The 27,906-nt window shown below is 46.7% G+C and overlaps 1 protein-coding gene and 1 long non-coding RNA gene across 2 annotated transcripts; one reads left to right on the forward strand and one right to left on the reverse strand.

Annotated features, from left to right (window-relative positions):
• Positions 1-1,136: 1,136 nt before the first annotated feature.
• Has1 (hyaluronan synthase 1) lies at positions 1,137-14,996 on the reverse strand. Its single transcript, XM_052169462.1, has 5 exons — positions 14,940-14,996; positions 8,279-8,986; positions 6,379-6,604; positions 5,791-5,923; positions 1,137-2,276 (listed from the first exon to the last, which is right to left on the reverse strand). Exons 1-5 carry the CDS (start codon positions 14,946-14,948, stop codon positions 1,601-1,603), a joined length of 1,752 nt encoding a protein of 583 aa, XP_052025422.1. The 5' UTR covers positions 14,949-14,996; the 3' UTR covers positions 1,137-1,600.
• Positions 14,997-22,761: 7,765 nt separating this feature from the next.
• On the forward strand, positions 22,762-27,607 carry LOC127673889 (uncharacterized). Its single transcript, XR_007975248.1, has 3 exons — positions 22,762-22,918; positions 25,313-25,570; positions 26,606-27,607. It is a non-coding gene; the product is annotated as an uncharacterized LOC127673889 (long non-coding RNA).
• The last annotated feature ends 299 nt before the right edge of the window (positions 27,608-27,906 follow it).

The following is a 27,906-nucleotide window of genomic DNA, read 5'->3' on the forward strand; positions in this document are numbered from 1 at the left end:
TGGCCATCTGTAATGGGATCCGATGCTCTCTTCTGGTATGTCTGAAGAGAGTGATAGTATATTCATATACATAAAATAAATAAATAAATATTTAAAAAACAAAACAAAAAAGATCACAGACTGCCTGGTTCCATTTATGTGAACTATTTAGAACAGACAAACTCCAGCATGTGTGCAGGAGGAGGGACACTGGAAGGATCCTGACTACCAGTGGGATGAGAGTCACCTGGGGAGAGATGGAAATGTTAGATTATGACCGTGGCTACACAGATGATCAGTTTACTAAAATTGAATTATACCAGCCTTTTCATGGAATATTGCTTCCCACAAAAAGGAAAGGGGTACGGTAGTTAAGGAAACTGAGGGCAGGAGAGCCTTGGTGAGACAAGATTTCACATAGCCCAGGATGGTCTTGAACTCCCTTTGTAGCAAAGTGGGATGTTTAGTTTTGATTGTCTGCTTGACACCTGGGAACAGAGTCTCTGGAAGAGAGTGGTCTTCCTGGGCGTGATTTTATCTGGGTTCCCTGAGGTGGGATGAGACGAGTCTCCCTGAGTGGAGGCAGCACCATTTTATGGGCTGGACCCTAGACTGATTAAAGAGCGAGCAGAGCCACACACACACACACACACACACACACACACACACACACACACACACACACACACACACACGAATGGGTGCGCTAATCCACGGCTCTCCGCTCTCGCCTGGATGCGATCTGTCTAGCTGCTTCTGGTTCCCACTGCCTTGACTTCCCTGCAATAATGGATGGTGGCCTGGAATTTTAAGCCATATAAACCTTTCTTCCTTGCTGCTTTTGTCAGGTTGATTTCTTGCAGCAACAGGACACAAAAGCAATTGAGCATGGGTGTGAACTCATCCTCCTGCCTTCAACCTCCCGGTGCTAGAGATTATAGGTGTGCATCACATCCTCTGGCTAATAAACGAACTTTCTTTAATTTATATTTAAGTTGTATGAGTGCTTTGTCTGCATGTACACATCTGAACACCACACCCATGGAGGCCAGAAAAAGATGTTGGATGCCGGGGAATTGAAGTTACACAGGTCATACACCACGTGGGCACTGGAAATTGTACCCAGGTCCTCTGGAAGACAAGCCAGTGCTCTTAACTGTTGCTTCCCCAGCTTTAATAAGCTTTCTGTTTTCTGACGACAGAACCTAGGTACCTAGGAAGGAGCATGCCCTGTGGAGAATCAAACATCCATCACCCCAGATGGGGCCCTGTGTCCCAAATTCTCAGTGACAAGAAAGTGGCAAGAGGCGCTTTGAAGAAAATAAATAAAAAAAAATTATTATATAATCTTACAGTACAAACATTAAATAGCAACAGGGAGAAAGCGGAGACCTTCTGGCCCTGGTCCTACAACCCCACTCCCTGATCAATAAATTACCCCTCCCCAGAGACCCAGAAGTCTGAGTTCCAATACAGTTCATACTGAAGAATCTTGAATGAGTCCCTCATTTCAAAGAGAAGGTAAACTGAGTCCCCATGAAAGCCACGACTCCAGGGGTTGCCTCATAAGAACTCCTCTTGCCTCCTTTAAGAGCCCACAGTGCCATCTTCATGCCCAGACTCATACTTGGACACGGTAGCCACCGCTCCGACGTCTGCACAGCCTCCGCACACCTACCCAATAGATAGTCAACATTACCACCCAGTAGGCCACATAGGCGCCGGCCCCAGCAGCAAGGTGGTAGGCTTCAGCTGCTCGGGATGGGCCGCTCCAGTCAGCTCTGGCCTCCTGGGCCACACTTCGGACCAGGCCTCCAAGCAGCAGTAGAGCCCAGAGTGCCAAGGGCAACACGGGGACATAGTTAGCAGCCAGTTTCTTCCGGCCCGAGGTGCCCCAACCACTTTGGTTCATGGTAACCAACGCCAGGAATTTGGCAGGCAGGAGGCCGCACATGTAGAGCGGTGCATAGAGTGACAGTAGGACCATGCGCAGGCAGCCACGCAGCCAGGCTGCGAAGGCCGCCTTGGCCAGTGCCACGCCCTGCACGCAGAGCAGCACCCAGAGCAGAGCCCACGGGCGCCCTGCATAGAAGAGCCTCAGCACCGTGGCAGCCACGAAGAAAGGGAAGAGGCCAGAGACCACCGCTTCATAGGTCATCCACGCGTGGTGGCGGTGCCACCACAGGGCATTATAGAGCCACTCTCGGAAGTAAGATTTGGACCAGCGGGTCTGCTGGCTCAACCAACGAAGGAAGGAGGAGGGCGTCTCTGAGTAGCATCTGGAGCGCGAGGTATACCTGACAGGCACAAAAGAAGAAAGCCGTCAGTGTTTTTCTCCTTGGGGTCTGGGCAGGAGTTTTTAAATTTTAAGATCATTTTATGTGTTTGAATATTTTCCTCGCATGTATATATATATGTGTGCTGCATGTGTTCGTGATGCCTAAAGAGGCCAGAAGAGGGCATCACAGAGTTATAGATGGCGATTCTGAGCTGCCATGTGGATCCTGGCAATTGAAACTAGGTCCTTTCCCAGAGCAAGGGTGCTCTTCTTTGCTGAGCTGTCTGTGCTGTCCAGTTGGCAGGATTTCGAAGTGACCACTTTCACTACTATTGGGGCTTCTCTCTCTCTCTCTCTCTCTCTCTCTCTCTCTCTCTCTCTCTCTCTTTTGTTTTGTTGTCACTGTGACAAGACACTTGATTATAGCTGAATGAAGGAAGAGCTATGGCTCATAGTTCAGAGATAAAGTCTGGCTTGGAAGAGAAAGCGGGGAGACAGCAATATGAGGCATTCGATCACATTGCATCCATGGACGGGAAGCAGAGAGAAATGAATGCCGTGTGTGTGTGTGTGTGTGTGTGTGTGTGTGTGTGTCGTCATTGAGTATGCAAGTATTGGGTGGAGGTCAGTGGACTCTTTACAGGAATCAGCCTCAGACCTTTACCAGCCAAGGCAACCTAGCTTGCCCTGCTTGCTGCTTTGTACTTATTCTGGGGTACCTCATCCCACAAAGAGGCACTGGCCACATTTAGGATGGGTCTTATCATTTTTATGAACTTACTCTAGAAAATCCTGACCATCATGCCCAGAGATTTGTCTTCTGGTGATCATACATCCTGCCAAATTAACAATACTAGCTGCCATACTTAACCTCTCTGAGCTTCAGTTTGATGTTGAAAGTTTTGTTCTATTTATTGGTTTTTTTTGTGTGTGTGCCTATATGTGTGTGTGTGTGTGTGTGTGTGTCTGTCTGTCTGTCTGTCTGTGGCGGGGTGGGTGTGGGTGGGGTGGATGCCCACGTGTATGGATGAACAAGGAGGTCAGAAGTGCGTCTCAAATCCCCTGTGGATGGAGGTAGGGGCAATTGTGAACACCAGGTGGTGGTGCTAGAATTCAGCTTGAGTCCTCTGGAAGAGGTTCTCTTAACCAACGAACCAGCTCTCCAGCCGTCTAAGAATCCTTTCTATGGACCTATACCATTATTTCATACTTACAACAGCCAAGATTGCATGAAGACTGAAATGCCAAGCAGTTTCTAGTAACGGCTCAATCAATGTGAGCTACTGCTGTTTTTCCTGTGACTAACACTGTTACTACAGACATGACTAATACGATCGTCATCGACACTAACGGCATGAGTGACTTGACTAAGTGCTGACTAAACAGGCAGGTCCTGCCATGAGCAAGACGAGGCTAACCCAGGTTAGTCTGTGTAAGAAATTTTGAAAAGGGCACTTGGACCCCTTCTTGTGGCTGAGGCAGAAACCATTAATCTGCCCCGGAATGACTTAGCCACACCCATCAATGTTAGATAGAAACTCAATTAGGGAAAGGCACAGGTAGTCAGAAGCAGTTAGTTCATTAGGTGATATCAATGAAGCTAGTCTATTGACAAGGGCAGTGCTTGACAGAGTCTCTCTTCCTTGGGACATTTGGCGCCCTCCATGCTGTTTGCCTCTGCCTTAGCTGTTTGTTCCTAAACCAGTCTGAGGACGCTGCTATGGGCCAGTCTTCTCCTTAAAGCCCTCCACCATCCATATTTGGTGAAGGTTCTATGAGCCTTTCACAAGGGGACCCATGTTGGCCTTCTGTCCTCTCTCCTGGTGCCCTAGGCTAAAATGAGATTATTCTAAATCTAGCGGGTTTTCTCCAAACTGTAACATTTCCTCTTGGAAAGAGGAGGGGGCGATTTAAAAAGTTAATGGAAGCTCATGGAACTTACAAGACCCAGACTTGGGAAGGTTAAAATGTTACAAGAAGGATCGTCCTAAGGGAGGTGTGTGTGGCAGGGAGATGGGTGATTCTTCAGTGGAGCTGCTTGCCAATTATGCAGGGAGCTCTACAGATGCAGCTCTTGTAAGCTGTCAAATCTGTCTCAGAATCACTCGTTCATAGGTAAACCCAATAATCTTACTAGCACCTTGTTCAACCCGGGTAGATTTTTGTTTTGCTTTGTCATTTGTTTGTTTTGGTATGTCATTTGTGCCCTAATTGGAGCAAATGGTTGTCTGTTCGCGTCTGTGCCAGTTAATTTCAACTTGCCACAATACAGAATCATCTGAGATGAAAGCCTCCATTGAGTTGCTGTCTGGATCAGTCTGGCCTTGGCCTATCTGTGGGGAACTGCCTCGATTGTTTACTGGGGTGGCAAGACTCATGTGAACTTGAGTAGCACTACTTCACAGGGCAGGCTCTCGACAGTGTAAGCGTAGAGAAAGCAGGCTATCTAGTAAGCAGAAGAAGGCAGCAGCCTGAAAACTTCCATTCCTCTCTCTCTCTCTCTCTCTGCTTTTGAATGTGGATGCGATGTCACGGGCTGCTTGAGTTCCTGTCTTGAAGCTCTGGGATCAGGAATTGTTGTAAGACAAATAAACAGGCAATCCCTTCAGTTGTTTTCAGTCAAAGATATTTGTGGCAGAAACAAAAATTAAATTAGATCATTACTCCTTTCCTGGGAAAGGTCACAAAACAAATAGTATAGGTTACCACTCCTGATGGATACATTGTCTCCTCAAAGCAAGGAAAAATGTGTCTCTAGAGCATCCAACAGAGACTTAGTAACCAAATTCTTATTGTCAGTGAAAGACTTCTCCAGAGTGCTTAGAGAAGCAATCAGGAGCCCTTCTCTGTCAGCAGTTGCCTTTCTTTCTTTCTTTCTTTCTTTCTTTCTTTCTTTCTTTCTTTCTTTCTTTCTTTCTTTCTTTCTTTCTTTCTTTCTTTCTTTCTTTCTTTCTTTCTTTTTTTTTCTTTTTTTCTTTTTTTTTTTTTTTTTTTTTTTTGGTTTTTCAAGACACAGTTTCTCTGTGTACCCCTGGCTGTCCTGGAGCTCACTCTGTAGACCAGGCTGTCCTCGAAGTCAGAAATCTGCCTGCCTCTGCCTCCTGAGTGCTGGGACTACAGGCGTGCCCACCACCACCCAGCAGCAGTTGCCTATGTTTCCTTGCTGCGTTTGTCACCAGTTTTCACTTCCCCTATCCACTCATCTCCCCCATCTTACTTCACTTCCATGCTGGCTTGGTCTCCTTGGTACAGGCCACTCACCCCACCTACCTTGTCTCTTCTATGTGGAATTAACACACCCTCACCTTGTCTTGCTTCGTGGAGAGCATTTAATGAGAAAAGTTCATGAAAATCCTTTCCAACCTTTACAATACTTCCAATTTTCTCCTAATATTAAATCTTTGAAGGCCAATGGCTAACTACAAATGGCTCCTCTGCCTTTTATGTATGGTATTTATTCCCCCCTTCCCCCCTCCCCTGTCAAAGACACTCACTTGCTTCACACATTTGACCTCTTGGTCCCCTTGACTTACTTGGTAGCATAGCCCATGCTGAGCATGCGGTTGGTGAGGTGCCTGTCATCTCCAAATGTGCAGTGGGTGCCCAAGAACTTCTGGTTGTACCAGGCCTCCAGGAACTGCTGCAGGAGATTGTTTCTGTATAGGCCTAGGTAGAGTGGGGGATAGCCAAGTGTCAGCCTCTGATGTGGGCAATGTTCTGTTTCCCACCCTGCGCTTCCTCATCTCCATCCTTGTACCTCAGTATCCTGGCCCCAAACCCCTAGTCTAAGGCTCAAGTCCATTCCAATGTGTTTGTCACCTGACCATGCAGTCTAAACTCATCAATCTCCCAACAAAGCCACTGCATTCTCAATGTTCTGTTCACTCTCATCTCACTCCCTGCCACAGGCCCTTCTGCAGTCACTTTCCCAATCTCCATCCTTTTCCCTTTCCCAACTTTATTCCTCTCCAGTAAAGTCAGCTGAGCTCTAACATCATCTCTATTCATGTAATGTTGTCAGAAATGCAGACCCCAGCCCTTTGTCCCCAGCTTCACCCTGCTTCCGCCTCCCTTTCTTCCTCATTCTCCACCCACAAACCCTCCAAACTGCTTCCACTCACCCAGAGGACCACTGATGCAGGACACACAGTGGAAGTAGCTCTGACAAGCTCGCTCCACATTGAAGGCTACCCAGTATCGAAGACTGCTCAAGAAGCTGACCCAGGAGTCCAGAGGGTTAAGGATCCTCACATCCCCCCCTACAGCCCCTACGCGGGGGTCTTCATCCAGCACTCGCACGAGCTCCAACAGTGCCATGGGATCTAGCCTTGTGTCTGAGTCACATACCTGTGAAGAGGGAGGGAACCGGATCAGACCAGAACCCTGAACAGGGATGCTGCTTGGAAAGGCTTATAGACACTTTAAACCAATCCTCAGACTGGGTTCATGGCAAGGAAACTGAACACAAGCATTCATCCTGACTGTGGATGCGACGGCTTAAAGCCATTGAACGAATGGTTTTACATTTAGGCATGAATGGATGGGTGCCTTGAATTTCCCTTCACGAATAATTATTCCTTGAACTGTGAGCAAACACCAGCCCTTTCTCCCTTAAGGTGTTTTTGTAGGATTATTTTCCCCCAGTTAAATGGAAAGACAGTCTAAGGCAGTCACACATTAGTGAACGACTAATGAATGGATGAATGTATGATAAATAAAGGTCCGTATTTCATAGATGTCAAAAATATCAACATTGAAGAAAACAGCAAAAATGGGGGGGGGGAGGAGAGAACAACCCCTATATAAAAAGTGTAAGTGAAAAAATAACTGGAAGGTCTACATTGGTTGTATAGAAAATAAATGGGTGGATAGAACGTTAAAAGAATTTCCATATTGCAGGAAGAAAGAAAGTAGCATTATATTTACTGCCTGGCTAGATTGGTGGGTGCATAATGGAAGGAATCGGCATATTAAATGAATGGGTACTTAGCTACAGGGGTAAATAAATATATGATCAGATAGTTCCCTTCCGTCTTCAGAGGCTGTGTGAATGGAAAAAGGTAATGGGTTTGTTTTTTTTCATTCAGTGTTGTGGTTTGAATGTGAAATGTCTCCCGTGGAGTCATGTGTTTCAACCCTTGGTTTGCCTCCTATCTGCAGCAGTAGTGTGATCAGCTTTCTCAAGCTCCTGAATCCATTCCTTCTTTATCGTGATTATACTGTACCATCAAACTGTGAGTCAGAATCAACCATTCCTCCTCTAAGTTGCTTTGGTCTGGTATTTGGTCACAGTAATCAGTATATAAATGAACAGAGTGAATTCACTGTATGAATGCATTGAACAAAAAAGAATCACATCAAAGGAATAAAGGACTCATATCAAATGGATAGATAAAATTGGCTAAATATCCACATTACATCAATTCTTCAATCGTTGGTGAATGAATGAATGAATGAATGAGAGTCTGAACATGTGGCGATGAAAGAAGAAAGGTTTTAAAGCTCGGGAGATAGATGGGCAGATAGTGTGCGTTGTGCAAGTTTGAGGACCCAAATTTGAATCCTTAGCATTCATGTAAGAGACTAGATGTGGCTGCATATGCCTGACTGTAACAAAATGTTGTGTGTGTGTGTGTGTGTGTGTGTGTGTGTGTTACTGGGAATTGGTGACTGCCAGCCTAGCTCTAAGTTTAGTAAGATAGACGGTCTCAAAGGAATAAGGGGGAGTGAGTGTTGATGGAGCAAAACACATGATGTTTTTCTCAAGCATGCGCGTACACACACACACACACACACACAGATACACAATTAAAAGAAGAAAAAAATTGACTCTAATTTACATTGAAGAATCAGTCTATTGGAGATCGGATAAAAGTTCAAACCGGACTGAATTTCTGATCCTTCTGTCTTCACCTCCCAAGCGTGGGCTTGGATGCACCCTACTCTTTCTGAAGTGGTGGTGGTGGGTGGGGTGGGTATGATATCATACTCACAAGTGTTCCGGGGAAACCCCTCACTCACCTGCACATAGTCCACGGAGTCGCCCAGGGCCTTGAAAGCCGTGTACATGACCTCGCGCTTGCCACCCCAACGCTGAGCCACGCACACGCACCTGCGGGTCCTCACCAGCGCCTCCACCGCCAGCCGCCCTGGGTCCTCGGCCTCCACCTCCCGGTAGGCACCCTCGCCCACAGCGCCCGCTGCCTCCGCTGGCTCCCAGGGCTGATGATAGTTGCCATCCCACACATAGGTGGCGGGGTCCTCATCTGCGAAGACTTCTCGGAACATGTCCACCATGTACAGATCCTCGGCGCGGTTGCCGTCCACCACCATGAGCACGCGCAACCGCGTGCGCGGGTACAGCAAGGCGCGCGCGGAGGTCAAGCACTGGCGTAGGTAATCGGGGTCCTCCTGGTAGGCTGAGATGGTGAGTGCCACGCTGCGTGCAGTGGCCGCATCCAGGGGTCCCTTCGCCAAGGAGCGCCGCGCAGCCGCTGCCACCCTCCTATGCTCCAGGTAAGCGAAGAGGCTCTGTGCCACTAGGTGCGCGCTGAGGAAAGCCCCATAGAGGCCAAAGGCCAGGAGGCCATAGCGATCGGAGGCCAGAGGCACGCCTGCAGCGTAGGCCCAGGTCATGAGGCCCAGGATGAGCAGTGCAAAGGTGATCGTGAGCGCCCGCCTGGCCAGGCCTGAGCAGCGACGCACTGCCTCCGAGGGTTTCGGCATGTCCTGTGGATGACCAAGGAGAAGGATCAGCCCGGGAGCCTGATGGAGGTGACTTTACTCCTGGTAATCCTCCTCCTAAACTGGTTGGTGACATCTCAGAACTTTTTAATGACATATTTTATATTTTAAAGGTTTGTTTATTTTTATTTAATGTGTGTTGTCTGCACCTATGTCCGTGGTGCCTGTGGAGGCCAGAAAGGGTATGGAATAGTTTGAGTCACAGGTAGTTCTGAAACTGTTTGATCTTACACCCCATCCCCCACCCCTCCCACACACCCCCGCCGACGCCCCAGACAGGGTTTCTCTATGTAGCCTTGGCTGTCCTGGAACTCACTCTGTAGACCAGGCTGGCCTCGAACTCAGAAATCTGCCTGCCTCTGTCTCCCAACACTTCCCGGCTTTTTTTTTTTTTTTCTCTCTCTCTCTGATCTTGGGAACCATACTCAAGTCCTCTTCTGCCATGCACGGAGAAACCTATCTCTCGGGACTTTTCTATAAAGAAGATATTCTGAGAGCCGCGTTTGAAGCAATTGTGGTTATAATCTTGGCTTAATGCCTAATTTTATTAGAAAAAGTCTATGTAGCCCCAGCTGGTCTAGAACACCCAAAATTCTAGCCTCACCCCCCTCAGTGCAGGGAAGAAGGCAGAGAGCCTCCCAGCCAGGCTTTTACTGGCTTCCTAGTAAAGTAAGTTACAACGCCTTCCCTCCCCCAGTTTTAACATCTCTAGTGTATAAAAGGATTGCACAATGCAACTCCCAGGCTTTTCTTCTGGTTTCTGCTACTGGTCCATGGTATGGGGCTGGCTGGTCGGTGGGAGAAAGGTGCCTGCCTCCAAGTCTGACAACTGAGTCTGATCCTTGGAACCCCCAGGACTGAAGCGAAATCAACTGGCTGTTCTTTGATTAAAATGCATGCCTTGGTGTACCCTCCCACAAAGCATAAAGTGATTTTTACAATTAGAAAAAAACAATAAAGTTAAGAATAACCTCACAAACAAAAAGGTTCTCTAACAGACTAAACAGTTAATATAAAATGTATATCAAGGCCGGGCAGTGGTGGCGCACGCCTCCAATACCAGCACTTGGGAGGGAGGCAGAGACTGGTGGATTTCTGAGTTCGAGGGCAGCCTGGTCTACAGAGGACAGCCAGGAATACACTGAGAAATCCTGTCTCGAAGTGTATCAAGTGCTTTGTTAACCCTTTTATAAGAACTTGCCTACATGTAGCCAAAGATAACTGAACTTCTGATCCTCCTGTCTTGACTTCTGGAGCACTGGGATGTCAGGCATGTGCCACCATGCTGAGTTTATGCAACTGTTCTACCATCTGAGCTACATTTCTAACCCCAGGTAAGTGCTCCTATCATTCCCATTTTCCAGATGAGGCACGTAGTCATAGAAATGCAAAAGCCCAAAGATTATGGGACTTGAACCCATGATTCCGATCATTAATCAGTCTTTCTGTACTGATATTTCCTCTCAGGAGAGCACCCAGTGACAGCATTTACAGTTATGGTATAAATAGCAAAGGAGAGGGTTGACAGAAGCCTGTGACAGGTGAGCAGGCACAGAGCCACAGGTGGTGGTACCTCTGAACTCCCAGAGGCCTGGCCTGTGTCCCTTTTCTACTGTCCGGTTATTTGGCAGGGCCATGTGTGTTTACATATCGGAGGAGGCTGAAAACGGTTTTGTCTTCTCATTCATAAATGGGTGAGTAGCAACTTCCTGTTCTATAGCAAACCTAAGCAGTGGGTCTTATTGTTGTATCCTGTTACTGAGGCCCAAAGGGATGATTTCTCTCCGCAAAGGTCACTTAAGTAGTAAGCAGAGGACGTAGGGTTCAGACACAGACAATCTATGGCTACCAGATCTTCTCTCCCTGACTGTGGGTTAAGACATCTGCACAACATAATCAATATTGACCACAGCTGAAAGGCAGGCAGTACCACCTGTTTGTGAATTTCTAATCTTCATTTAAAATTTACTGCTAATGGGCTGAGGAGGGGTTCAGCATACACAGAGAAGCCGGGAGAACACCCATCTGTGATTACCGCAGCTGGGAGGCAGACAGGTATGTGGGACCCTGAAAGGCAGTCTGGGGCCTGGTTGAGCGAGGCTTACTCTGTAGACCCAGTAGAATAGTCTACAAAGGACTGAACCAGATACTCAGGCTTTGGACACCAACTCCTTACTCCTGACTAAACTCCATAATCCTGCGGCCCTCAGTAGGGCCAGACCCCTAGTTTTCTGGCTGGACTCCACCCCCACAGTCACCTGGCTACAGCCAGGTTTCCCCCTCCCCCCCCCCCCCCGTCCCGCCCACAGTTACCTGGCAACAGCCAGGAAACCCAGCCCACTATAAAAGGGGGCTTCTTGGCCCCTCCCAGCTCTCTTGTTTCTCTTGCCCCCCCTATTCCCTGCCTCCCCATTCTTCTCCTCTCTTTTCACGTGGTCATGGCCAGCTCTCACCCCTCTATCTTTTCTTTCTCTTCTTATTTGTCTATCTCTTTTCTTTTTCCTATTTTCCAATAATAAAGCTTTAAAGTCATGGGCTGCCTCTTCTTATCAAAACCCACCCTGTAGGAGCAATGGAACGGGCCTCAGCGTCTCCAGTTGCCAGGAAGGACCCAGGACTTCCCCGCCCAGCCAGGCTTCCTCTACAGGTACACAGGCCGGCGCTAGATCGGCCCTGCATTCTGGGCAAGGACCTCCCTCCACAGATACACGGGAACCCGCCATCCTTACATGGGTACGCAGGTTTGCACGTTTTCCCTACACAGGGAGATGCCTGAGGCTTGCTGGCGGGTCATTATAACTGAAATTGGGAACTCCCAATTCAGTGGAAGCCCTCTTTTTTTAAAAAAAAAAGTGGGGGTAAGAGATAGAGGAACACATTAATCGTGACCTCTGACCCCACTGGAGCAGCACAGCTGAGCACACGCATATGTGGCACACACACAGAGAAGTTAAAATGGCAGTGATGTAGGCCTGTCCTAGCTGCTTTTGAGGCTTGATGTTATAAGATCTCTAGTTCAAGGCTAGCTTGGTTAACTTAGTAAATCCCTTTCTCAAAATAAAAACAAAGAGGCTGGCACGGTGGCTTTGTAAGTAAACATCCTTTTAGTAAGCTTGAGGACCTCAGGTTGGTCTTCAAAACTCAAATAGAGGATGGAGAAAACGGACTCCTGCAAGTTGTCCTCTGACGTCCAAATCTGCTGTAGAAAATGCGCGCGTGTGTGTGTGCGCGCGCGCACACACACACACACACACACACACACACAAATGTTTAAAAAAAAGTAAAAAGATGGTGGTGTAAAGCCCAGTGGTGAATTGCCAAGCATGCATGAAGCCCTGGATTCAATCCCGAGCACTTTGCATGTAAATACATAATTTAAATACACAATTTAAGACAAATTCTTCATTTAGTTCCATTTTGTTTACTGAAAAATGTTGAAATATGTTTTGACCAAGTGTGATATATGACCCTTCTCTTTTTAACTGTCAATTTTTACAAAAACCTAAACCCAGATAAACCATTTTTTTTTTTATACACAGTGTATTTTTCAGTCTTAGTCTGGGGTGGGTGATAAAACAAGAGACCTCATTAATATTTTGTTTTAGCAAAATATTAAAATAACCCTTGTGTTTTCTAGGCAATGTCCCATGAAGACCAAGATGGCCTTGCCCTCACTGTGTGCCTGAGAATATCCTTGGATTTCTGATGCGTCCACTTCTAACTTCTGAGTGATGATAGAGGTACGCCACCACACTCGACTTATTTGGTGCTGGGATTGAGCCGGTTTTGTTTTGTGCATTCCATCACTCTACCAGCTTAGCTACATCCCTATTCCCTGAAACAAACCTGTTCCAAAGGTGTTTGTTGTGTGTGTTTATGTGTACACACATGTGCACATGCCACAGTGTGTGAGTGAAAGTAAGGGCAGCTTTCAGGAGACAGTTCTCCTTCTAACATGTAGGGGAATAAACTCGGGTAATCGGGCTTAGCAGCAAGCACCTTTCCTCGGTGAGCCGTCTTGTCAGCCCCAAACAATCATATTTTTAAGTATACAGTAGTGGTCAGTACACTAATTTCCACTACCAATTACAAATAAGTAATGTTTTACATTTGCAAATTATTTTTAAAGCTAAAGTGGAAGAAAAATATTTTCTGGGGCATGAAAGTTACACGCAGTTCAAAACGCCTATCTTCTTAACCCAAGCATGAGGACACTGTAGAATACCACGGTTGAATCGTTTTGGGAGAGAATGCAGTATTCTCCAGTCCTCAAATAATACCACCACCTGGTGTTTGGTAGAAAAGTTGATAGTCAGGGCTGGAGAGATGGCTTAGCTGGTAAGAGCACTGACTGCTCTTCCAAAGGTCATGAGTTCAAATCCCAGTACCCACATGGTGGCTCACAACCATCCGTAAAGAGATCTGACATCCTCTTCTGGTGTCTTAAGACAGCTACAGTGTACTTACATATAATAAATAAATCTTTAAAAAAATAGTCATCTCACACACTGGGTTGGAGCAAATAAATTACCAAAAATTAATTTCCTTTCATTTTCTTTTAAAATTTACAGTTATTTGTTTGTTTATTTTGTGTGTATATATGTATGGGTATATGCATGCCACAGTGCAGGTGCCCTGCTATGTACTTGTTTGTGTGTGTGTGTATGTGTGTGTGTGTATTTTGGGGGAAGGTTGGAAGACAATTATGGGAATCGATTCTCTTTTTTTTTACCATGTGGGTCTTAGAGACCAAACCCAAATTGTCAGGCTAAGCAGCAAGTATCTTCAGCACCACCCCCCCCCCCAGCATCTTCTGGCTCCCCTCCCCCCAGAGCATCTCCTGGCCCCTCTTCACTTTTTCAAGAGGATTTAAAATAATATATTGCCATTTAGTTTACGTTTCTGAACAGTAGAGATGAGTTAGGGTTTTTTATGGGATTTTAAGGAAGATACAGGGTCTCACTGTGTTGCCCAGATGGCCATCAAACTCCTAGATTCAAGCATCCCCCTGTCTCAGCCAAGTATCTAAGACCTCAGGTGCATGGTGCCCAACTAGAGATAAAAAATTTAAAATGACCAATTATTAATTATAATTTACAATAACAATTATTCTTTTAGACTCTTTTCTTCCTGTCTGTTTGTCTTAAAACACAGCTCTGCCTGGGCTCCCAGGGCTAGCTAGCTCATCTTAGGAGGAAGTTTTTGATGCCAGCAATGAGGATACATGCACCTATGGCTGCACCCACAACACTAAGAACCACACAACTGGAAGCACCATGTTTCACAGGACTACCGTGTCTCTGGCTGAACACAGGGTTCCTCTGACAGCCATTCAGGGGACCTGAGGACACCAGGCCTCAGCATCAGGAAGAAACAATAGCAAGAAGATATAGCAATATGTCAATAAATACCCAGACTGCCACCATGGGTCTGGGGTGAGGGGACAGAAACAGAAGGTTTCAGAAGAAATACTGAACAGTTGAACCCCAATAATACGAACAGCTATTTTTACAGGGCGAGAGAGGTTGAATATTGGTGACTGCATCTATTTCAACTAAGTAGATTCTGATCCCATAAAACAATCAAACCCCAAAATGCCTGTGTTATACACGGGCAAAAATCTTCTTTCACTCATAGGGACCACCAGCATATATTTACAGAATCATAGACGTCTCTGGATGACAAACCTTACAGCAATGAACACAGAGATGGGCACTCACACACTCTACTTCATGTGCTCACTGAACACACATGGTTGTTGTCATACACAGATACACATGGACTCACCACATGCACGTACAAGCACATTCTTACTAGACCCCAATACATATGGTCACACATATGGTAGTAATTACCCCTCATGGCAGCAGACACCACACAGGACAGGAACACACACACACACGCACACACACACACACACACACACACACACACACACCTGTCTCATGGCTGCGGGTCCTCCTGGATTCCCTCTCCTCCGACTTGCTCTGCAATCTGAGAGTGTCTGAAGCTAGCTGCTTCTGGAGGGGGGCCATTTGAAGACCAACACATCGCAGGGGCGGAGGCGGGCTGACGTCAGGACAAGTCTGACTAGGGGCTCTCTGAGGTCAGACAGTCGTCCTACTGCTCCACCCTCTTCAATTCCCGACATTTTCCCAATCAGATAGGACCTCCCTTCCTAGCCCCTCAAATTGTCCTTCACCCCCTCAGCCCTTCCCCCAGTTCTAGCTTTCTCATTTCCCTCAGTTGCCTCCCTGTGTTTTGTTAGTATTTTTGTCTTCATCTTTCCCCTGTCACCACCCCATCGCCCTATCCCCCTGCCCTGCCCCTCACCTCCTTCTTCCTCTTCCTCACTCATTCTCAGCTCCTCATAGCCCACCTTTCCTCTGCCAGACTCTCTACAGATGTGTCCCCCAGGATCATATTTCAGGAATGAGCAGATAGAGAAAGTACATCTGTGGGTGTGCCTGTGTGTCTGGCGCGTGTTCCACAGCAGTCTGGAGCTACAGCCAGAATTGTCTGCGCTTGGCTCGGCTGGTGTGTGTGTGTGTGTGTGTGTGTCTGTGTGTGTTGGGGTACATGTGTACAAATATGCTTATGTTACTTACGGTCTGTCTGGGGCTGAGGGCTGGGATACTGGAATGTGTCTTCTCGGGGATGGCAGTGACTCCAAGGAGTGGCCTGAGTTCAGTGCTCTGATGGAGACTAGGTCAGAAGACAGCTGGCACGAGAAGAGTCTCTCACGAAGTATACCTCACCTCCTTGGGGCCAGATGGCTAGTGATCCTTATCACTCTTTACGTGATTTTGTACGGATATATATATATCTTCAGAGTTCCCTAGTATACAATGATGGGTCCTGTCCAGTCTGCGGCAGTAGCTGTCTTTTCCCGCATTCTCCTGTGTGAGGGGTACTAATAAAGTTTATATTCCCCCCCTCTCTCTGTCTCATTTTGTACTTGACGCCTTGACTTTATTTCTCTACCCATCTATATTCCCATTTCTTTCACTCTTCCTTCTCCTCTCCCCATCTCATGTCTATTAATTATCCTCATATTCTACTAATCTAGTATATCTATCTACTCTTCTATCCCTCTGTGTCTATAGCTCTCATCTGCCTCTTTGTGAAACTCTCACTTGCGTCTCTCTTCTGACTTTTTATATCACTGTTTTTCTTTCCTCTGGCTGCTTAATTTCTTCTAACCATCCAGCACTCTCCTGGACAGAGCCAGGAGTGTGTGAAAACCCAGGGAGTGAGAACCTTGTTATACAGGGTGCAGGTGCAGTACCATGTCAGGGCTTCATTTGACCTTGGCCACTATGGAGATGGTCTCTGATGGTTGGAAACTTGGTACTAACCAGTATCAGGGCAGAACAGGCTGTGTCTGATGCTATTGCTGGGAACCTGCGTTGCCTAGTGTCTGGCTGTGTCAGGATGATGGATCCTCTGATGGAAGCAAGCCCAGAGCTGGGGATAACGGGAGTTCCCGTGGCTGGGGGGTGGGGTGGGGTGGGGTGAGGTGGGGAAGCCCAGGCTCCACCCAGGAGCTGGGCATTTGATTGCTTAGCCTCAACACCACCCTGACTGGGTGGAGCAGCTGTATAAAACCAGATGTTTCTAAAACCAGAGTACATGAGAGACAGACCAGGATTTCAAACCCTGGGAGTTTTCTCTGCCAGGGCACAAGAGTCCACAGGCTCCTTCAGACCCAGGTGACCCGGCCTCAGTACTCCTCTGTTTGACCCAGGGGCACAGTCCCTAGCTCTCCATCCTCAGACCAAGACTTTCTGACCCCAGCCCTCCCCCCCACAGACCTGAATGCCTAGTATTCAGTCCACTCAGTTCACCTCAGGAGTCTGAATCTAGACATCTGTCCTCCTCTTTCAAAACAATGAACACATGCTGGTTCATAAAAACGTCTTTAATCCCAGCACTCGGGAGGCAGAGGCAGGTGGATTTCTGAGTGTGAGGCCACCTTGGTCTACAGAGTATGTTCCAGGACAGTCAGGGGTATATAGAGAAACCCTGTCTCAAAAAACAAACAACAAAAAACTGAATACAGGCCTAACCCTCCTCCGTCAGGAGCAGGGGTTCAGTTTTCCTTGCAAGCACAGATGACCAGGACTGAATGTAGCAAAGACAAGATGACACGGACAGAAGCTGAGCACTCCTTCACAGACCCCTCCCCTCCAGTGGGGGCTTATAACCGGTCTCTGTCCTGAATCTACAGTGTCTTCCATATAGGATCAGGGTAAGAGTGATTGCTAAAAATGGAGAAGAAGCAGAGGAAAAACATGTATTCATTATAAGGACATCTCTTGAGCAGATGATGGGTGGGGCCCCGGACTAAATGATGCCAGGCTCCCAGAAATGACTAAACAGGGGGGCCCTGCCTCTGAGGAGATGCCAATCTAGTAGAGGAGGCAGCTGTGTAAATAGAGGATTGGGCGCTGATGGACTAATGGTTCAACCCAGCTGAAAGGCAGGAGAAGCTTCCTGGAGGAGGTGCTCCTGACTGACAGGGAGTCAGGGGAGTGGAAAGTGAAGGAGAAAGGAGGCCAACGCAGCTCTTATGGCTAGTTTACAGAACACGCACTGAGGGGGCTGTGGATGAGCATTTTGTCTAAGCTCTGCCACAGTTACCTGACAAAAGCCAGGTGGGCCAGACTCACTATGAAAGGGGCTGCTTGCCCGCTCCCCTCTCTCTTGTTTGCTTGCTCTTGCTCTTCCCTCTCACCCCTTCCCCCTCTCTCCCCACCCCCCTTCCCCCTCTCTCCCCACCCCCTTCCCCCTCTCTCCCCACCCTCCTTCCCCCTCTCTGCCCATCCCCCTTCCCCCTCTCTCCCCATCCCCCTTCCCCCTCTCTCCCCATCCCCCTTCCCCCTCTCTCCCCACCCCCTTCCCCCTCTCTCCCCACCCTCCTTCCCCCTCTCTCCCCACCCCCCTCCCCCTCTCTCCCCACCCCCTCCCCCTCTCTCCCCACCCCCCTCCCCCTCTCTCCCCACCCCCTTCCCCCTCTCTCCCCATCCCCCTTCCCCCTCTCTCCCTATCTCCCTTCCCCCTTCTCCCCATCCCCCTTCCCCCTCTCTCCCCATCCCCTTCCCCCTCTCTCCCCATCCCCCTTCCCTTTCTCTCCCCATCTCCCTTCCCCCTCTCTCCACATGCTCATGGCCAGCTTCTGCTCCTCTACTCCTGCTCTCTCTCTCTCTCTCTCTCTCTCTGCTTTACTCTGTCTCTACTACCATCTCAACTGCCCTCCCCATGCCCTGAATAAGCTCTATTCTATACTATACCATCGTGTGACTGGTCCCTTAGGGGGAAGGGATACCTAAGCTTGGGCCCATGGAGGCGCGCACCCCCTTCCCCCACACATGACTGCATCTCCACCAAACATGTTCTTTCTCTCCTTGTCGTTTTATAAAGCACAACTAAGGAGTTGGGGAGTGAAGTCAGGAACAGGATCTGTAAAGGCAAGATTTCTGTAAAAATGATTTTAGAGGACAGATACTTCAGTACTTAAAAGTACTCGATGCTCTTGCAGAGGCCCTGAGTTGTTGCCCCAGGAGTCATGTCCTGTGGTTTACCTGTAACTCTAGCACAAGGGTAAGGGTATCCAATGCCTTCTCCTGGTCTCTGTAGACACTTATACACAGCAACATGAACATAAAACAGTACCCAGAGGACCTAGGTTCAGTTTCCAGCACTCTCATGGTAGCTTACAATTGCTTATGACTCCAGGTCCAATGGATCTGATTCAATTCAAGGCAGATTAAATTATATTAAAGGCAAGTTTATTGGAAAGCTGAATTAAGGTGGGTGAGTTCAGTGGCTTCAAAGACCAAGGCCAGGGAAGTCACTGTGGGGATGGGGAGAAAGAGGGAAAGGAAGAGTGCAGAGAAAAGAGGAGGAGGAGAAGGAGAGAGAGAGAGAGAGAGAGAGAGAGAGAGAGAGAGAGAGAGAGAGAGAGAGAAGAAGAAGAAGAAGGAGGAAGAGGAGGAAGAGAAGGGGGAGGAGGAGGAAGAGGAGAAGGAGGAGGATTATATAGGGAAGAGCCTCTGGGGGTCAGGCAACATAGCTCCTGGACTGGAAAGTTCAGGGTTAGGGCACAGTATGCCAGGCAGGGACCGAGGGGCGCTGGGAGAACCTGGAGGTCAGGTCTGTTTTGGTATCTACAATATGTACCTCAGTCCCTAGTCTGGGTTCTGAAACCAAACATCAAATTTGCAGTTAACAGCATCAACCAAGGTAAAAAAAAAATCAAAGAAAAAAATTCTAGGAATAAACAATTAGTAATTTTAAAATTACTAATTGATTTTAGAAATCTTATTTCTATTTTATTATTTTGTATGCATAGGTGCTTTGCCCGTCTCTATGTCTAGGAATCAAATCCTGGTCCTTTACAACAGTATTTAGTGTTCTTAAACACCGAGTTATCTCTCCAGCTCAACAATCCATAAATTAAAATAATATTTTTAATTATAAAATAATAACACCATTCTGGCCTTCCTGTAATGTTCCCATAGTCTCTCACAAATTCAGGGCCTCTTTTTCTTTAATTATCATTGATACACACACACACACACACACACACACACACACACACACACACACATATATATATCATCTTTAAATTTATTGTGCATAAAATGGAGAGACTGTCAGAAGCAGTGACATCTGAAAGAGTCCGGAGTGGACATTACTCTGAACCATATGAGGAAAGAGGACAAAGGTAGGGAGAGGGGGAGAAACCGAACAAGGTGCAGCAGCTAGGGGAATCAAAAGAGAGTAGAGGGAAGGACCAGGTAACAAAAATCGTTCAATTATTTGGGAAGGGCAACTGGGGTAAAGGCAGCCCAGCCTAAGGGCTAGAGAAGTTTAAGGTGGAGAGGGGCGGGAGGGGAGATGTGCAGGGAGAATCTGGTGCCCAAGTCTGCTTTAATATGTTAAGTAGGTACCTTAGCCATCTGTTTTGAGTTGAAACCTAGCATTTTGTAGCTCAGGTTGAGCTCTAACTCTCAAAATAGCTGAAGATGACTCAGAACTTGAGGCTCTGGTGCCTACACTTCCCAAGGGCTAGGATTCCTGGCTTATGATAGGTATCATGACGGGCTTGTGCAGTGCTGAGAAGGAAGCCAGAGTTTTGTGTGTGGTCAGTCAGCAGTCTATCTACTAGCAACCGCAGCCCCAGTTTTATTTTTGAACTTCCTTTATGGAGAACTAGGGAGGGTAAGTGACCTCTGAAAAGTAACTTGAAGCATGTGTTCTATTAATTGCTTGAATCCAGCCGTGTGGTTACTCTACTGAGCATTCTGACTTAGAAAGGAAATACCTTGAAGAAGTGCAGAAAATTAGAGACACAGCAGAGATAGGTGGAGGTATCATTCACAGATCATGTGTTTAAACACTTGGCAACCAGCTGTTTTAAAGTTTGGGGAACTCTGAGTATGAGCGAATGGTCTCTCAGTTCTTGAAGAAAAGAGTTCAGTCAAGAGATTAGGTATTTCTTTTAAGGTATTTCTTCCCATGATCCTCTAGAAAATCTGCAAAAGGACAATAAATACCACAATTTGAGTGATTGTGTGTGTGTATGTAATTTGAATGTGTAGACCCTTGGTTCCTGCATATATTTTAGAGAATTTCCAGGTGTCTTAGTTTCTTTCTTTGTTTCTTTGTTGTTTGTTTGTTTGTTTCTTTCTTTCTTAATCATTTTATTCATTTACATTTCAAATGATAGCCCTCTTCCCTCCTGGTTACCCCTCCACAATCTCCCCATCTCATCCCTTTTCTTTCCCATCCCCTTGACTTAGTTTCTTTTTTTTTTTTTTTTAATTTTTTTTTAAGATTTATTTATTTATTATATGTAAGTACACTGTAGCTGTCCTCAGGCACACCAAAAGAGGGCGTCAGATCTCATTACGGATGGTTGTGAGCCACCATGTGGTTGCTGGGATTTGAACTCAGGACCTTTGGAAGAGCAGTCGGTGCTCTTACCCACTGAGCCACCTCTCCAGCCCCTTGACTTAGTTTCTAATATGAGGAGAACAACCTAACTGCTTCAAGAATGTTTAATTGCAAAGCAGCTCTAACCACAGGAAGACACACCTACCGTGAGGCAGGTACACCTTTCCCCCAGTTACCTCTTGTCATAGTTAGCTTAGAGAGTCAGCTTTACACAGCCTAGAGCTACTTGAGAGGAGAGCTTCTAGATCAGATTGGCTTGAGGCCACGTTTGACACAGAACATCCTGACAGGTGACTGATGTTGGAGATCCCAACCCACTGTGGGTGGTACCCGAAGGCAGGTGGCCCTGGGCTGTAGAACACAACTAAGCGTGAGCTGACAAGTGAACCAGTCTAGTGGCATTCTTTCACGGTTTCTTCTTTAAGCTCCTACATGAGTTCGTGCACTGAATTCCATTAAAGATAGATCGTGATCTGAAATTGTAAGTGAAATCTCTCTCTCTCTCTCTCTCTCTCTCTCTCTCTCTCTCTCTCTCTCTCTCTCTCAGATTTTTTTTTTTTAATCATAGAAAGAAGCTAGGACACCTCATATTGAACTTCTTTTCTACTCAGAATTATAATTTTTTGGGCTCTCTGTTTCGTTGTCAGACCCTGGCCACTGGGTAGGTGAAGGGCTCTCTTATTCTCCCACTCTCTATAGATCCACTACGATGTGAATAGGCCATCCTAACGAGCTCCTGCTGGGATGGGTTGAGTCACTGAGTCTGTCATACTTTCCTAACCATTATGGACCATATATCAGGAACCATGACCAAAATTAACCCTTCCTTCCTCAATTTGCTTTTCTTAAGTATTAGGTCACAGTAATGTCTGTGTGTCTGATACAGGAGGGAAGCTGTCTTTTCCGGACTCCCTATTAGTTATGGGGACTGCTTCTGTCCTGTACCTCTTACTCCCCAATTCTCTATATCTCCTTTCCCCCCACAGCATTTATCAGCTTTCTGTGTAATTTGTAGACTCAATTGCACAGCATCTTTTTCATTGGTATAATGTGGGCCTCTCTTGGAGGTTCTTCATAGGCAGGTGTTCTTACCCAGTCTACACATAACTCTACCCTTAGAGCCTAGGCTAATTACTGGGTGGCAGGTGTTGAATAACTGTATGTTGCCAGGATGAAAAATCAAAATGGGGGAGAGGGAAAGCAAAAGCAAGAGGAACTTTAATACAACACTTTCACTCTCACTGTATCCCCCTTCCCTCTACTCCTCCCTGTATCCCTCCCTCTCTCCATCTGTTCTTTCCTTTGGTTCTTCTTTTGATTCTCTTTCTCATTCTTGCCTGTCTTTTGTTTTTGTTTTGTTTTTGGTTTTGTTTTTCTGTTTATATGCCCTGTCCTGTCTGACACTTTGCAGTCCATGCAGCCCAGACAGGGTTGAACTCACTCTGTAGCCCAGGTTACTCTCCAGTTTGCAATCCTGTGGCCTGGGAAGTTCTAGATTATTGAAATAAACGATGTATGTCTGGGTCATGGGTCACCCTAATGTTTGCTTTTTCCGACTATATTGTCTAAGTATTGAATTATCGATCTAATCTTTATTTTACTTTTTGCTTTTTAAAATTTTTTAAATCTTTATTTTCATATAAATAGTCTCTCTCTCTCTCTCTCTCTCTCTCTCTCTCTCTCCTTTCCTCCTTGCTTCCCTCCCTCCATTCCATTCTCCCCACCCCACAACTCCCTACTGTTTCCCCCTGCTCTCTCAAACCCTGGGATTTCCCAGGGAGTCAGAAGAAAAGGAACGGATAAGGATGGGGGAGGAGAGATCACAGCACACGGCAAGAAGGAAGAAGGAAGGAGGGTGAGAGGAGGAGATGAGAGAAGGAAGAGGGCCCAGCCAGCGGCTGAAGGTCCACACCCTGCAGCTCTGTGGCTGACAGCCACTCAGCTGGGCAAGACGTGGTGAGGAACTCCCAACAGTGGGGGTGGGAGTGAGGCTGGGAGTTGGGGCTGGGAGAGGCGGGACTTGAGGCCAGGAGTCCCACAAGCATTCTGCTCCTCTACTCCTGACTTCCAGGAACTGGGAGGGCTTGGGTCCTAATGCTGCCAATCGGTCCTCACTGAGCTGTTCCTCCCCCACACAGCAAATTCCAGGAAATACCTAGACCTTTAAGATTCCTTTTCTATTGGGAAATCACCCAGTGGAAGTAGTTTGCTTCATGTCTCTGGAAGGTAGCGATCCCAGACAGACACCCTGTGCTTAGATATTCTCCAGGGGTCTCTACCACTTCCACCCTTCTCACTGGAGGAAAAAACAAAGAGCAAGAGGGAAGAAAGAAGTCAGGGAAAATTTTCATAGTTCTCTGTCACTGCTTAAACAAGCAAAGAAGAACTGAGGCCCAAGAAATGTAATATCCCAGCCAGAAAGATACAGCAAGGATGTGGGCTAGTTGAGCATGATGACAAACTATGTGTTCTGAATTAGGTTTCTTTTTGTGGTAGAAGGCTGGGACCTGTGGTGAATGAAGAGGGAACAGGGCCTGGACCTATGATCTGAGGAAGAAGGCAGGGACCTGAACATTTGAATCTGAAAGAGGGAGGGCTGGGCCTGGTATCTAAATATGAAGGAGGAGGCTGGAGCCTGGATATTTGAGTCTAAGAGAACATAGATGGAACCTAGATTATTGGGTCTGAGGGAGGAGGAAGTGGGTCTGGAGCCCTGGGTCTGAGGGAGGAGGATGGGAGTCTGGACTCCTGGGTCTGAGGGAGGAGGATGGGAGTCTGGACTCCTGGGTCTGAGGGAGGAGGATGGGAGTCTGGACTCCTGGGTCTGAGGGAGGAGGATGGGAGTCTGGATCCCTGGGTCTGAGGTAGGAGGATGGGAGTCTGGATCCCTGGGTCTGAGGGAGGAGGATGGGAGTCTGGAGCCCTGGGTCTGAGGGAGGAGGATCGGTTTTGGACTCCTGGGTCTGAGGGGTAAGGGTAGGGATCTGGACTCCTGGATCTGAGACAAGAGGGCTGTGTTCTGAAGCTCTGAATCCAAGGGAACAGGACTAGAGCTAGAACCTCTATGTTTGTGGGAGGAAGACTAGGGTTTATACTTCAGGCCTAAAGGAGGAGGTCTTTATACTAGAAAGCTCATTTTATAAAAAAAATTGTTTTTACTGTTTTAAAAATTTTGTATGTTAAGGATTTGTATACACATGCCACAACACACAGTTGTAAGTCAGAAGACAACTGACTTTGCAGTAGTTATTTCTCTTTTCACCGTGTTGGCCCAGGGATCCCACTGTGAGAGTCTCCATTCCTTAGACATGTGATTATAGTCTTCATATGAGAGCTAGCTGACTGTGGACCTGCCAGCAAGTAGCATCCTCCATAGTTCTTGCCATACTTCTTTAGTTGTTAAGTGGGTTTTTTTAGTTGTAGGTAATGCTGTGTGGAATTGCTAGGTCTCTTGCCTTCAAGTTCTTGTTATTAATTCCCACAGGGATTGCCTGCAACCTGGATTTGTAAGTCAAATATACTCTTTCTCCATCAAAGTAGTTTTTGGTCATGGTGTTTGTCACATCAGCAGAAATAAAATTAGACCTATTGCCAGTGTGTTCCTTAGCTTTCATACTATGAATTTTAGACACGAACCCTGATTATATCATAATTGCATGAATGCTACTTGAAAGGTTCTTTCCCCCAAATCCCTCTTTCAACATCTATAAAGTAAGATTGTTTCAGGTCATATTTCACAGCACAATCCTTAAGGGAGAACCTTCCCTGGACAGAGAACACAAAGTGGTGTCATCCATTTGTGGAAATTGCTTTTACCTTGCTGTGACCATAACACCAGACAGCAATAACTCAAGGAAAGACTTTCGCTCAAGGTTTTCAAAGGCTTTAGTCCATCACAGTGGGAAAAGCGTGTCAGAGCAGTTCAGTTCATAGCAGCCAAGGGGGAAAGTATGTGGGAAAGAGGGAAGGACATCCAAAATGGAGCAGGGCCTGTATACAACCTGTAACTGTTTGCTTTAGTGACCTATCCACACCTGCTAGACCTGTATTAGCTATTTTAGGTTGCTGTGATGAATTTCTGGGAAAACAAATTTAATGGAGGAAAACATTTTTCTCTTGGGTCATAGTTCACATACAGTCCATCATAGATGGGGTGTTATGGTAGCAGGAGCTTGAAGTGCTAGTCACTTTGCACCTATAGTGGGGAGGCAAAGAGAGATGAATTCTGGTGTTCAGTTCAGTTTCTCAACTGGGACCACAGTCCATGGAATGGGGCCATGCAAGCTTACCTAATATCCTCCTTCAACCGACCGAACCGAAATAACTACTAATCTAAAGAGTCTCTTACAGGAGTGTATGGAAGTTTATCTCCTAAGTAATACATATTCTGGGAAGTTGGCAATGGACATCATCACAATTCCCAATCTTCTAAAGACTGACAACGTTCTAAAACAGCAGCACCAGGAGACAAAGGAAGACAGTTCAGATTTCAACTATAGCATAACTGCTGAACCAGCAGTCACTGCGCCGCTGATGGATGAGATGGGATGGGATGAGAGTAGAGAGAGACAAGATTGTCTTCTTCCTTGAGGATATCCACTCTGAAGGGTAAGCCAGGTGGAAATCCGAAGAAGCTTGTGTTCCAAATCGCTGTGAATTCCAGGACTGGTTGTCCTGGGCCAGTCACTTCCACACCTTCTCTCTCATCTTTGTCCACTTTAGACCACAAGGTCCAGTCGCTGTGTCGCTGTATGTGGGCAGCCTAAGTTCCTGGACTGATCATTCTCATTTCTAGAGTGTAGGGCAAGGAGATCACTCTTCCCAGGGCTACTCGAGGAGATTGCTCAGTGGGAAGCTTGCAATGTCTTGGGGGGACTAGCCAAAGAGTCTGAAACATGGACAGTGGACTAAGGGGTGCATGGGAGGGGCCAAGTGGAAGATGCTTGGTCAGAGGCCTAGAGGTCTCCTTTGTGTCAAATGCTTTAGTTACCTATAGGGAAGTGGTCAAAGCCGCTCTGATGACATCCTCAGTGAGACAGAGAAAAGGAAATAGTATTGCCATGTTTTTTGTCTACTGCTGAGACTTAACATATAACACAGAAGTATCACCTTCCATGTCAACAGTGCCTGAGCAGCAGCAGTTATTCCAGCTTTCCTTGTCTGCCAGGCTCTACAAGAAAGGGACAGAGTTGCCACAACCTCGCTCTGTTATGCCACAACCCCCCCCCAAAGTTAAACTGTCATCATAGAAGAGATTGAGGGACAAGCACCACAGTGAGGATCAGATAAGTATTTTTCCTCGGCACTGTCTACTGTGTAGGTCTATTCATGTCCCATAAAAGTCACTTTTTCATCCTCTAAATGGCTCACAACCCCCCTCCCACTTTCATTCGATACAGGGAATGGCATATACAATTCAAAATCTTGTTGAATATTCACTTTTTATTTCCACTATGTGTCCTTGTATATGCCAGGCACAATGTGCTTGACCTCCTTTCCCCCCTGCTAATATGAAGGTTGTTTTTTTTTTTTTTCTTCTGATGGTCAAATGTCAACTTAACCTTCTGTCCCTAATCTAAATCTATTTCAGTGGATTTTCAATTAACTAAAGGCCTCAAGCTGCTCCAAACTTGTTCGTTGCAGGTGCTTCTGGTGGGATTTCCAACAAGCCTGTATATCTACATCCAAGATGGCTCCAAAGTGACTAGCCCCAAATGCTCTGACCTCACAGACCGCTCCAACACGGCCAAGATTTCTCAAGTTCCAGATGGTCCTGCAGAGCCTGGACAGCAAGTGGATTAGTCTTCAGTCTTCTCTCTTTCTTCCTGGCCTTGGCCAGCCTGCCAGCTTTCTTGAGTCCCCAACAAAGGGGCTATGATCTCAGAACTCCAGAACATTTCATGTGTGATAAAATTTGGAGATCACATGGCTAGGAAAAATGTGTGTTGACATAAAATAGCACAGTCCAGCCTATCAATTTATATATGACACTGGCCTGGGTGCAATTTCTCATTTTAGTGAGAAAACCTCCAGAAAAACCTGTGAGTTAAACATTTAATGCCCATTTTGCATAAAAAGAAACTAAGACTCTATTGTATTCAGTGAAATGTACAAGTCCAGTTTTTGTAGCTAGGAAAAGGTTGCCCAGGGGAGGGAGAGAAGAGAAATAGGGTAATGGGATAAATGACATGAGAAGAGAAATGGGAACTACTTGGGTGGTGAGGATCAAACTAGAATACCTCCTCCTGTACTGAATTTGACATTCTTTTTGAGCTTTAGTCTCCCTCCCACATCTCTTGGAACAAAGATTTCATCAGAGATTGTACTGTCCCTTCCCCCCACAGCATTTAGCTGTGACCCTCCTGGCTGGCAACCCCCACCCTTCCCCAGGCTTTATCTCCAGCCTATTCAAGCTGCGGCATTCCTGGCCTACAGCCTCCACCCTTCCCCTGGCGTTATCTCTGGCCTATTCAAGATAACAATATAGCAGATTTCACCTCAGCGCAGCTCCACCCGGAGACCAACAGAAAACTGTGTGACTGAAAGCAGACAACCCGCTGAGAAGAAGATCTAATGAACTCTCGGCCATTTGGGGGGCAGGGTGGTTTTTCCTAAGATTATAAATATTGGCTTAATGATAGTAAAGTCGGTCTCTATGGGCAACTGTCCTCTTGACTCATTTCTCTTTCGCCCCCTTCCCATTAACCTCAGAATTCTCTTCCAGGTATTCCGGTTCCTATGTGGCTGCTGGCGGCAACATTGTACCATGACATCCATAGGTAATAAGGCAGCTGATGTCCTCCCAAAGCTAGCTATAAGTTTCAGTGCCCAGAATTTGAGGAGAGTGGTCCAATTTGTAGACAGAATAAAGTCACGGACTCTTAGATGAGCTCATCCTGTGTGTAGGGTGGGTCCTAAATGCCAGTAAAGCTGAGACGGTGACT

The sequence above is a fragment of the Apodemus sylvaticus genome, chromosome 23 (assembly GCF_947179515.1).
Source record: "Apodemus sylvaticus chromosome 23, mApoSyl1.1, whole genome shotgun sequence".
Lineage (NCBI taxonomy): Eukaryota > Metazoa > Chordata > Mammalia > Rodentia > Muridae > Apodemus > Apodemus sylvaticus.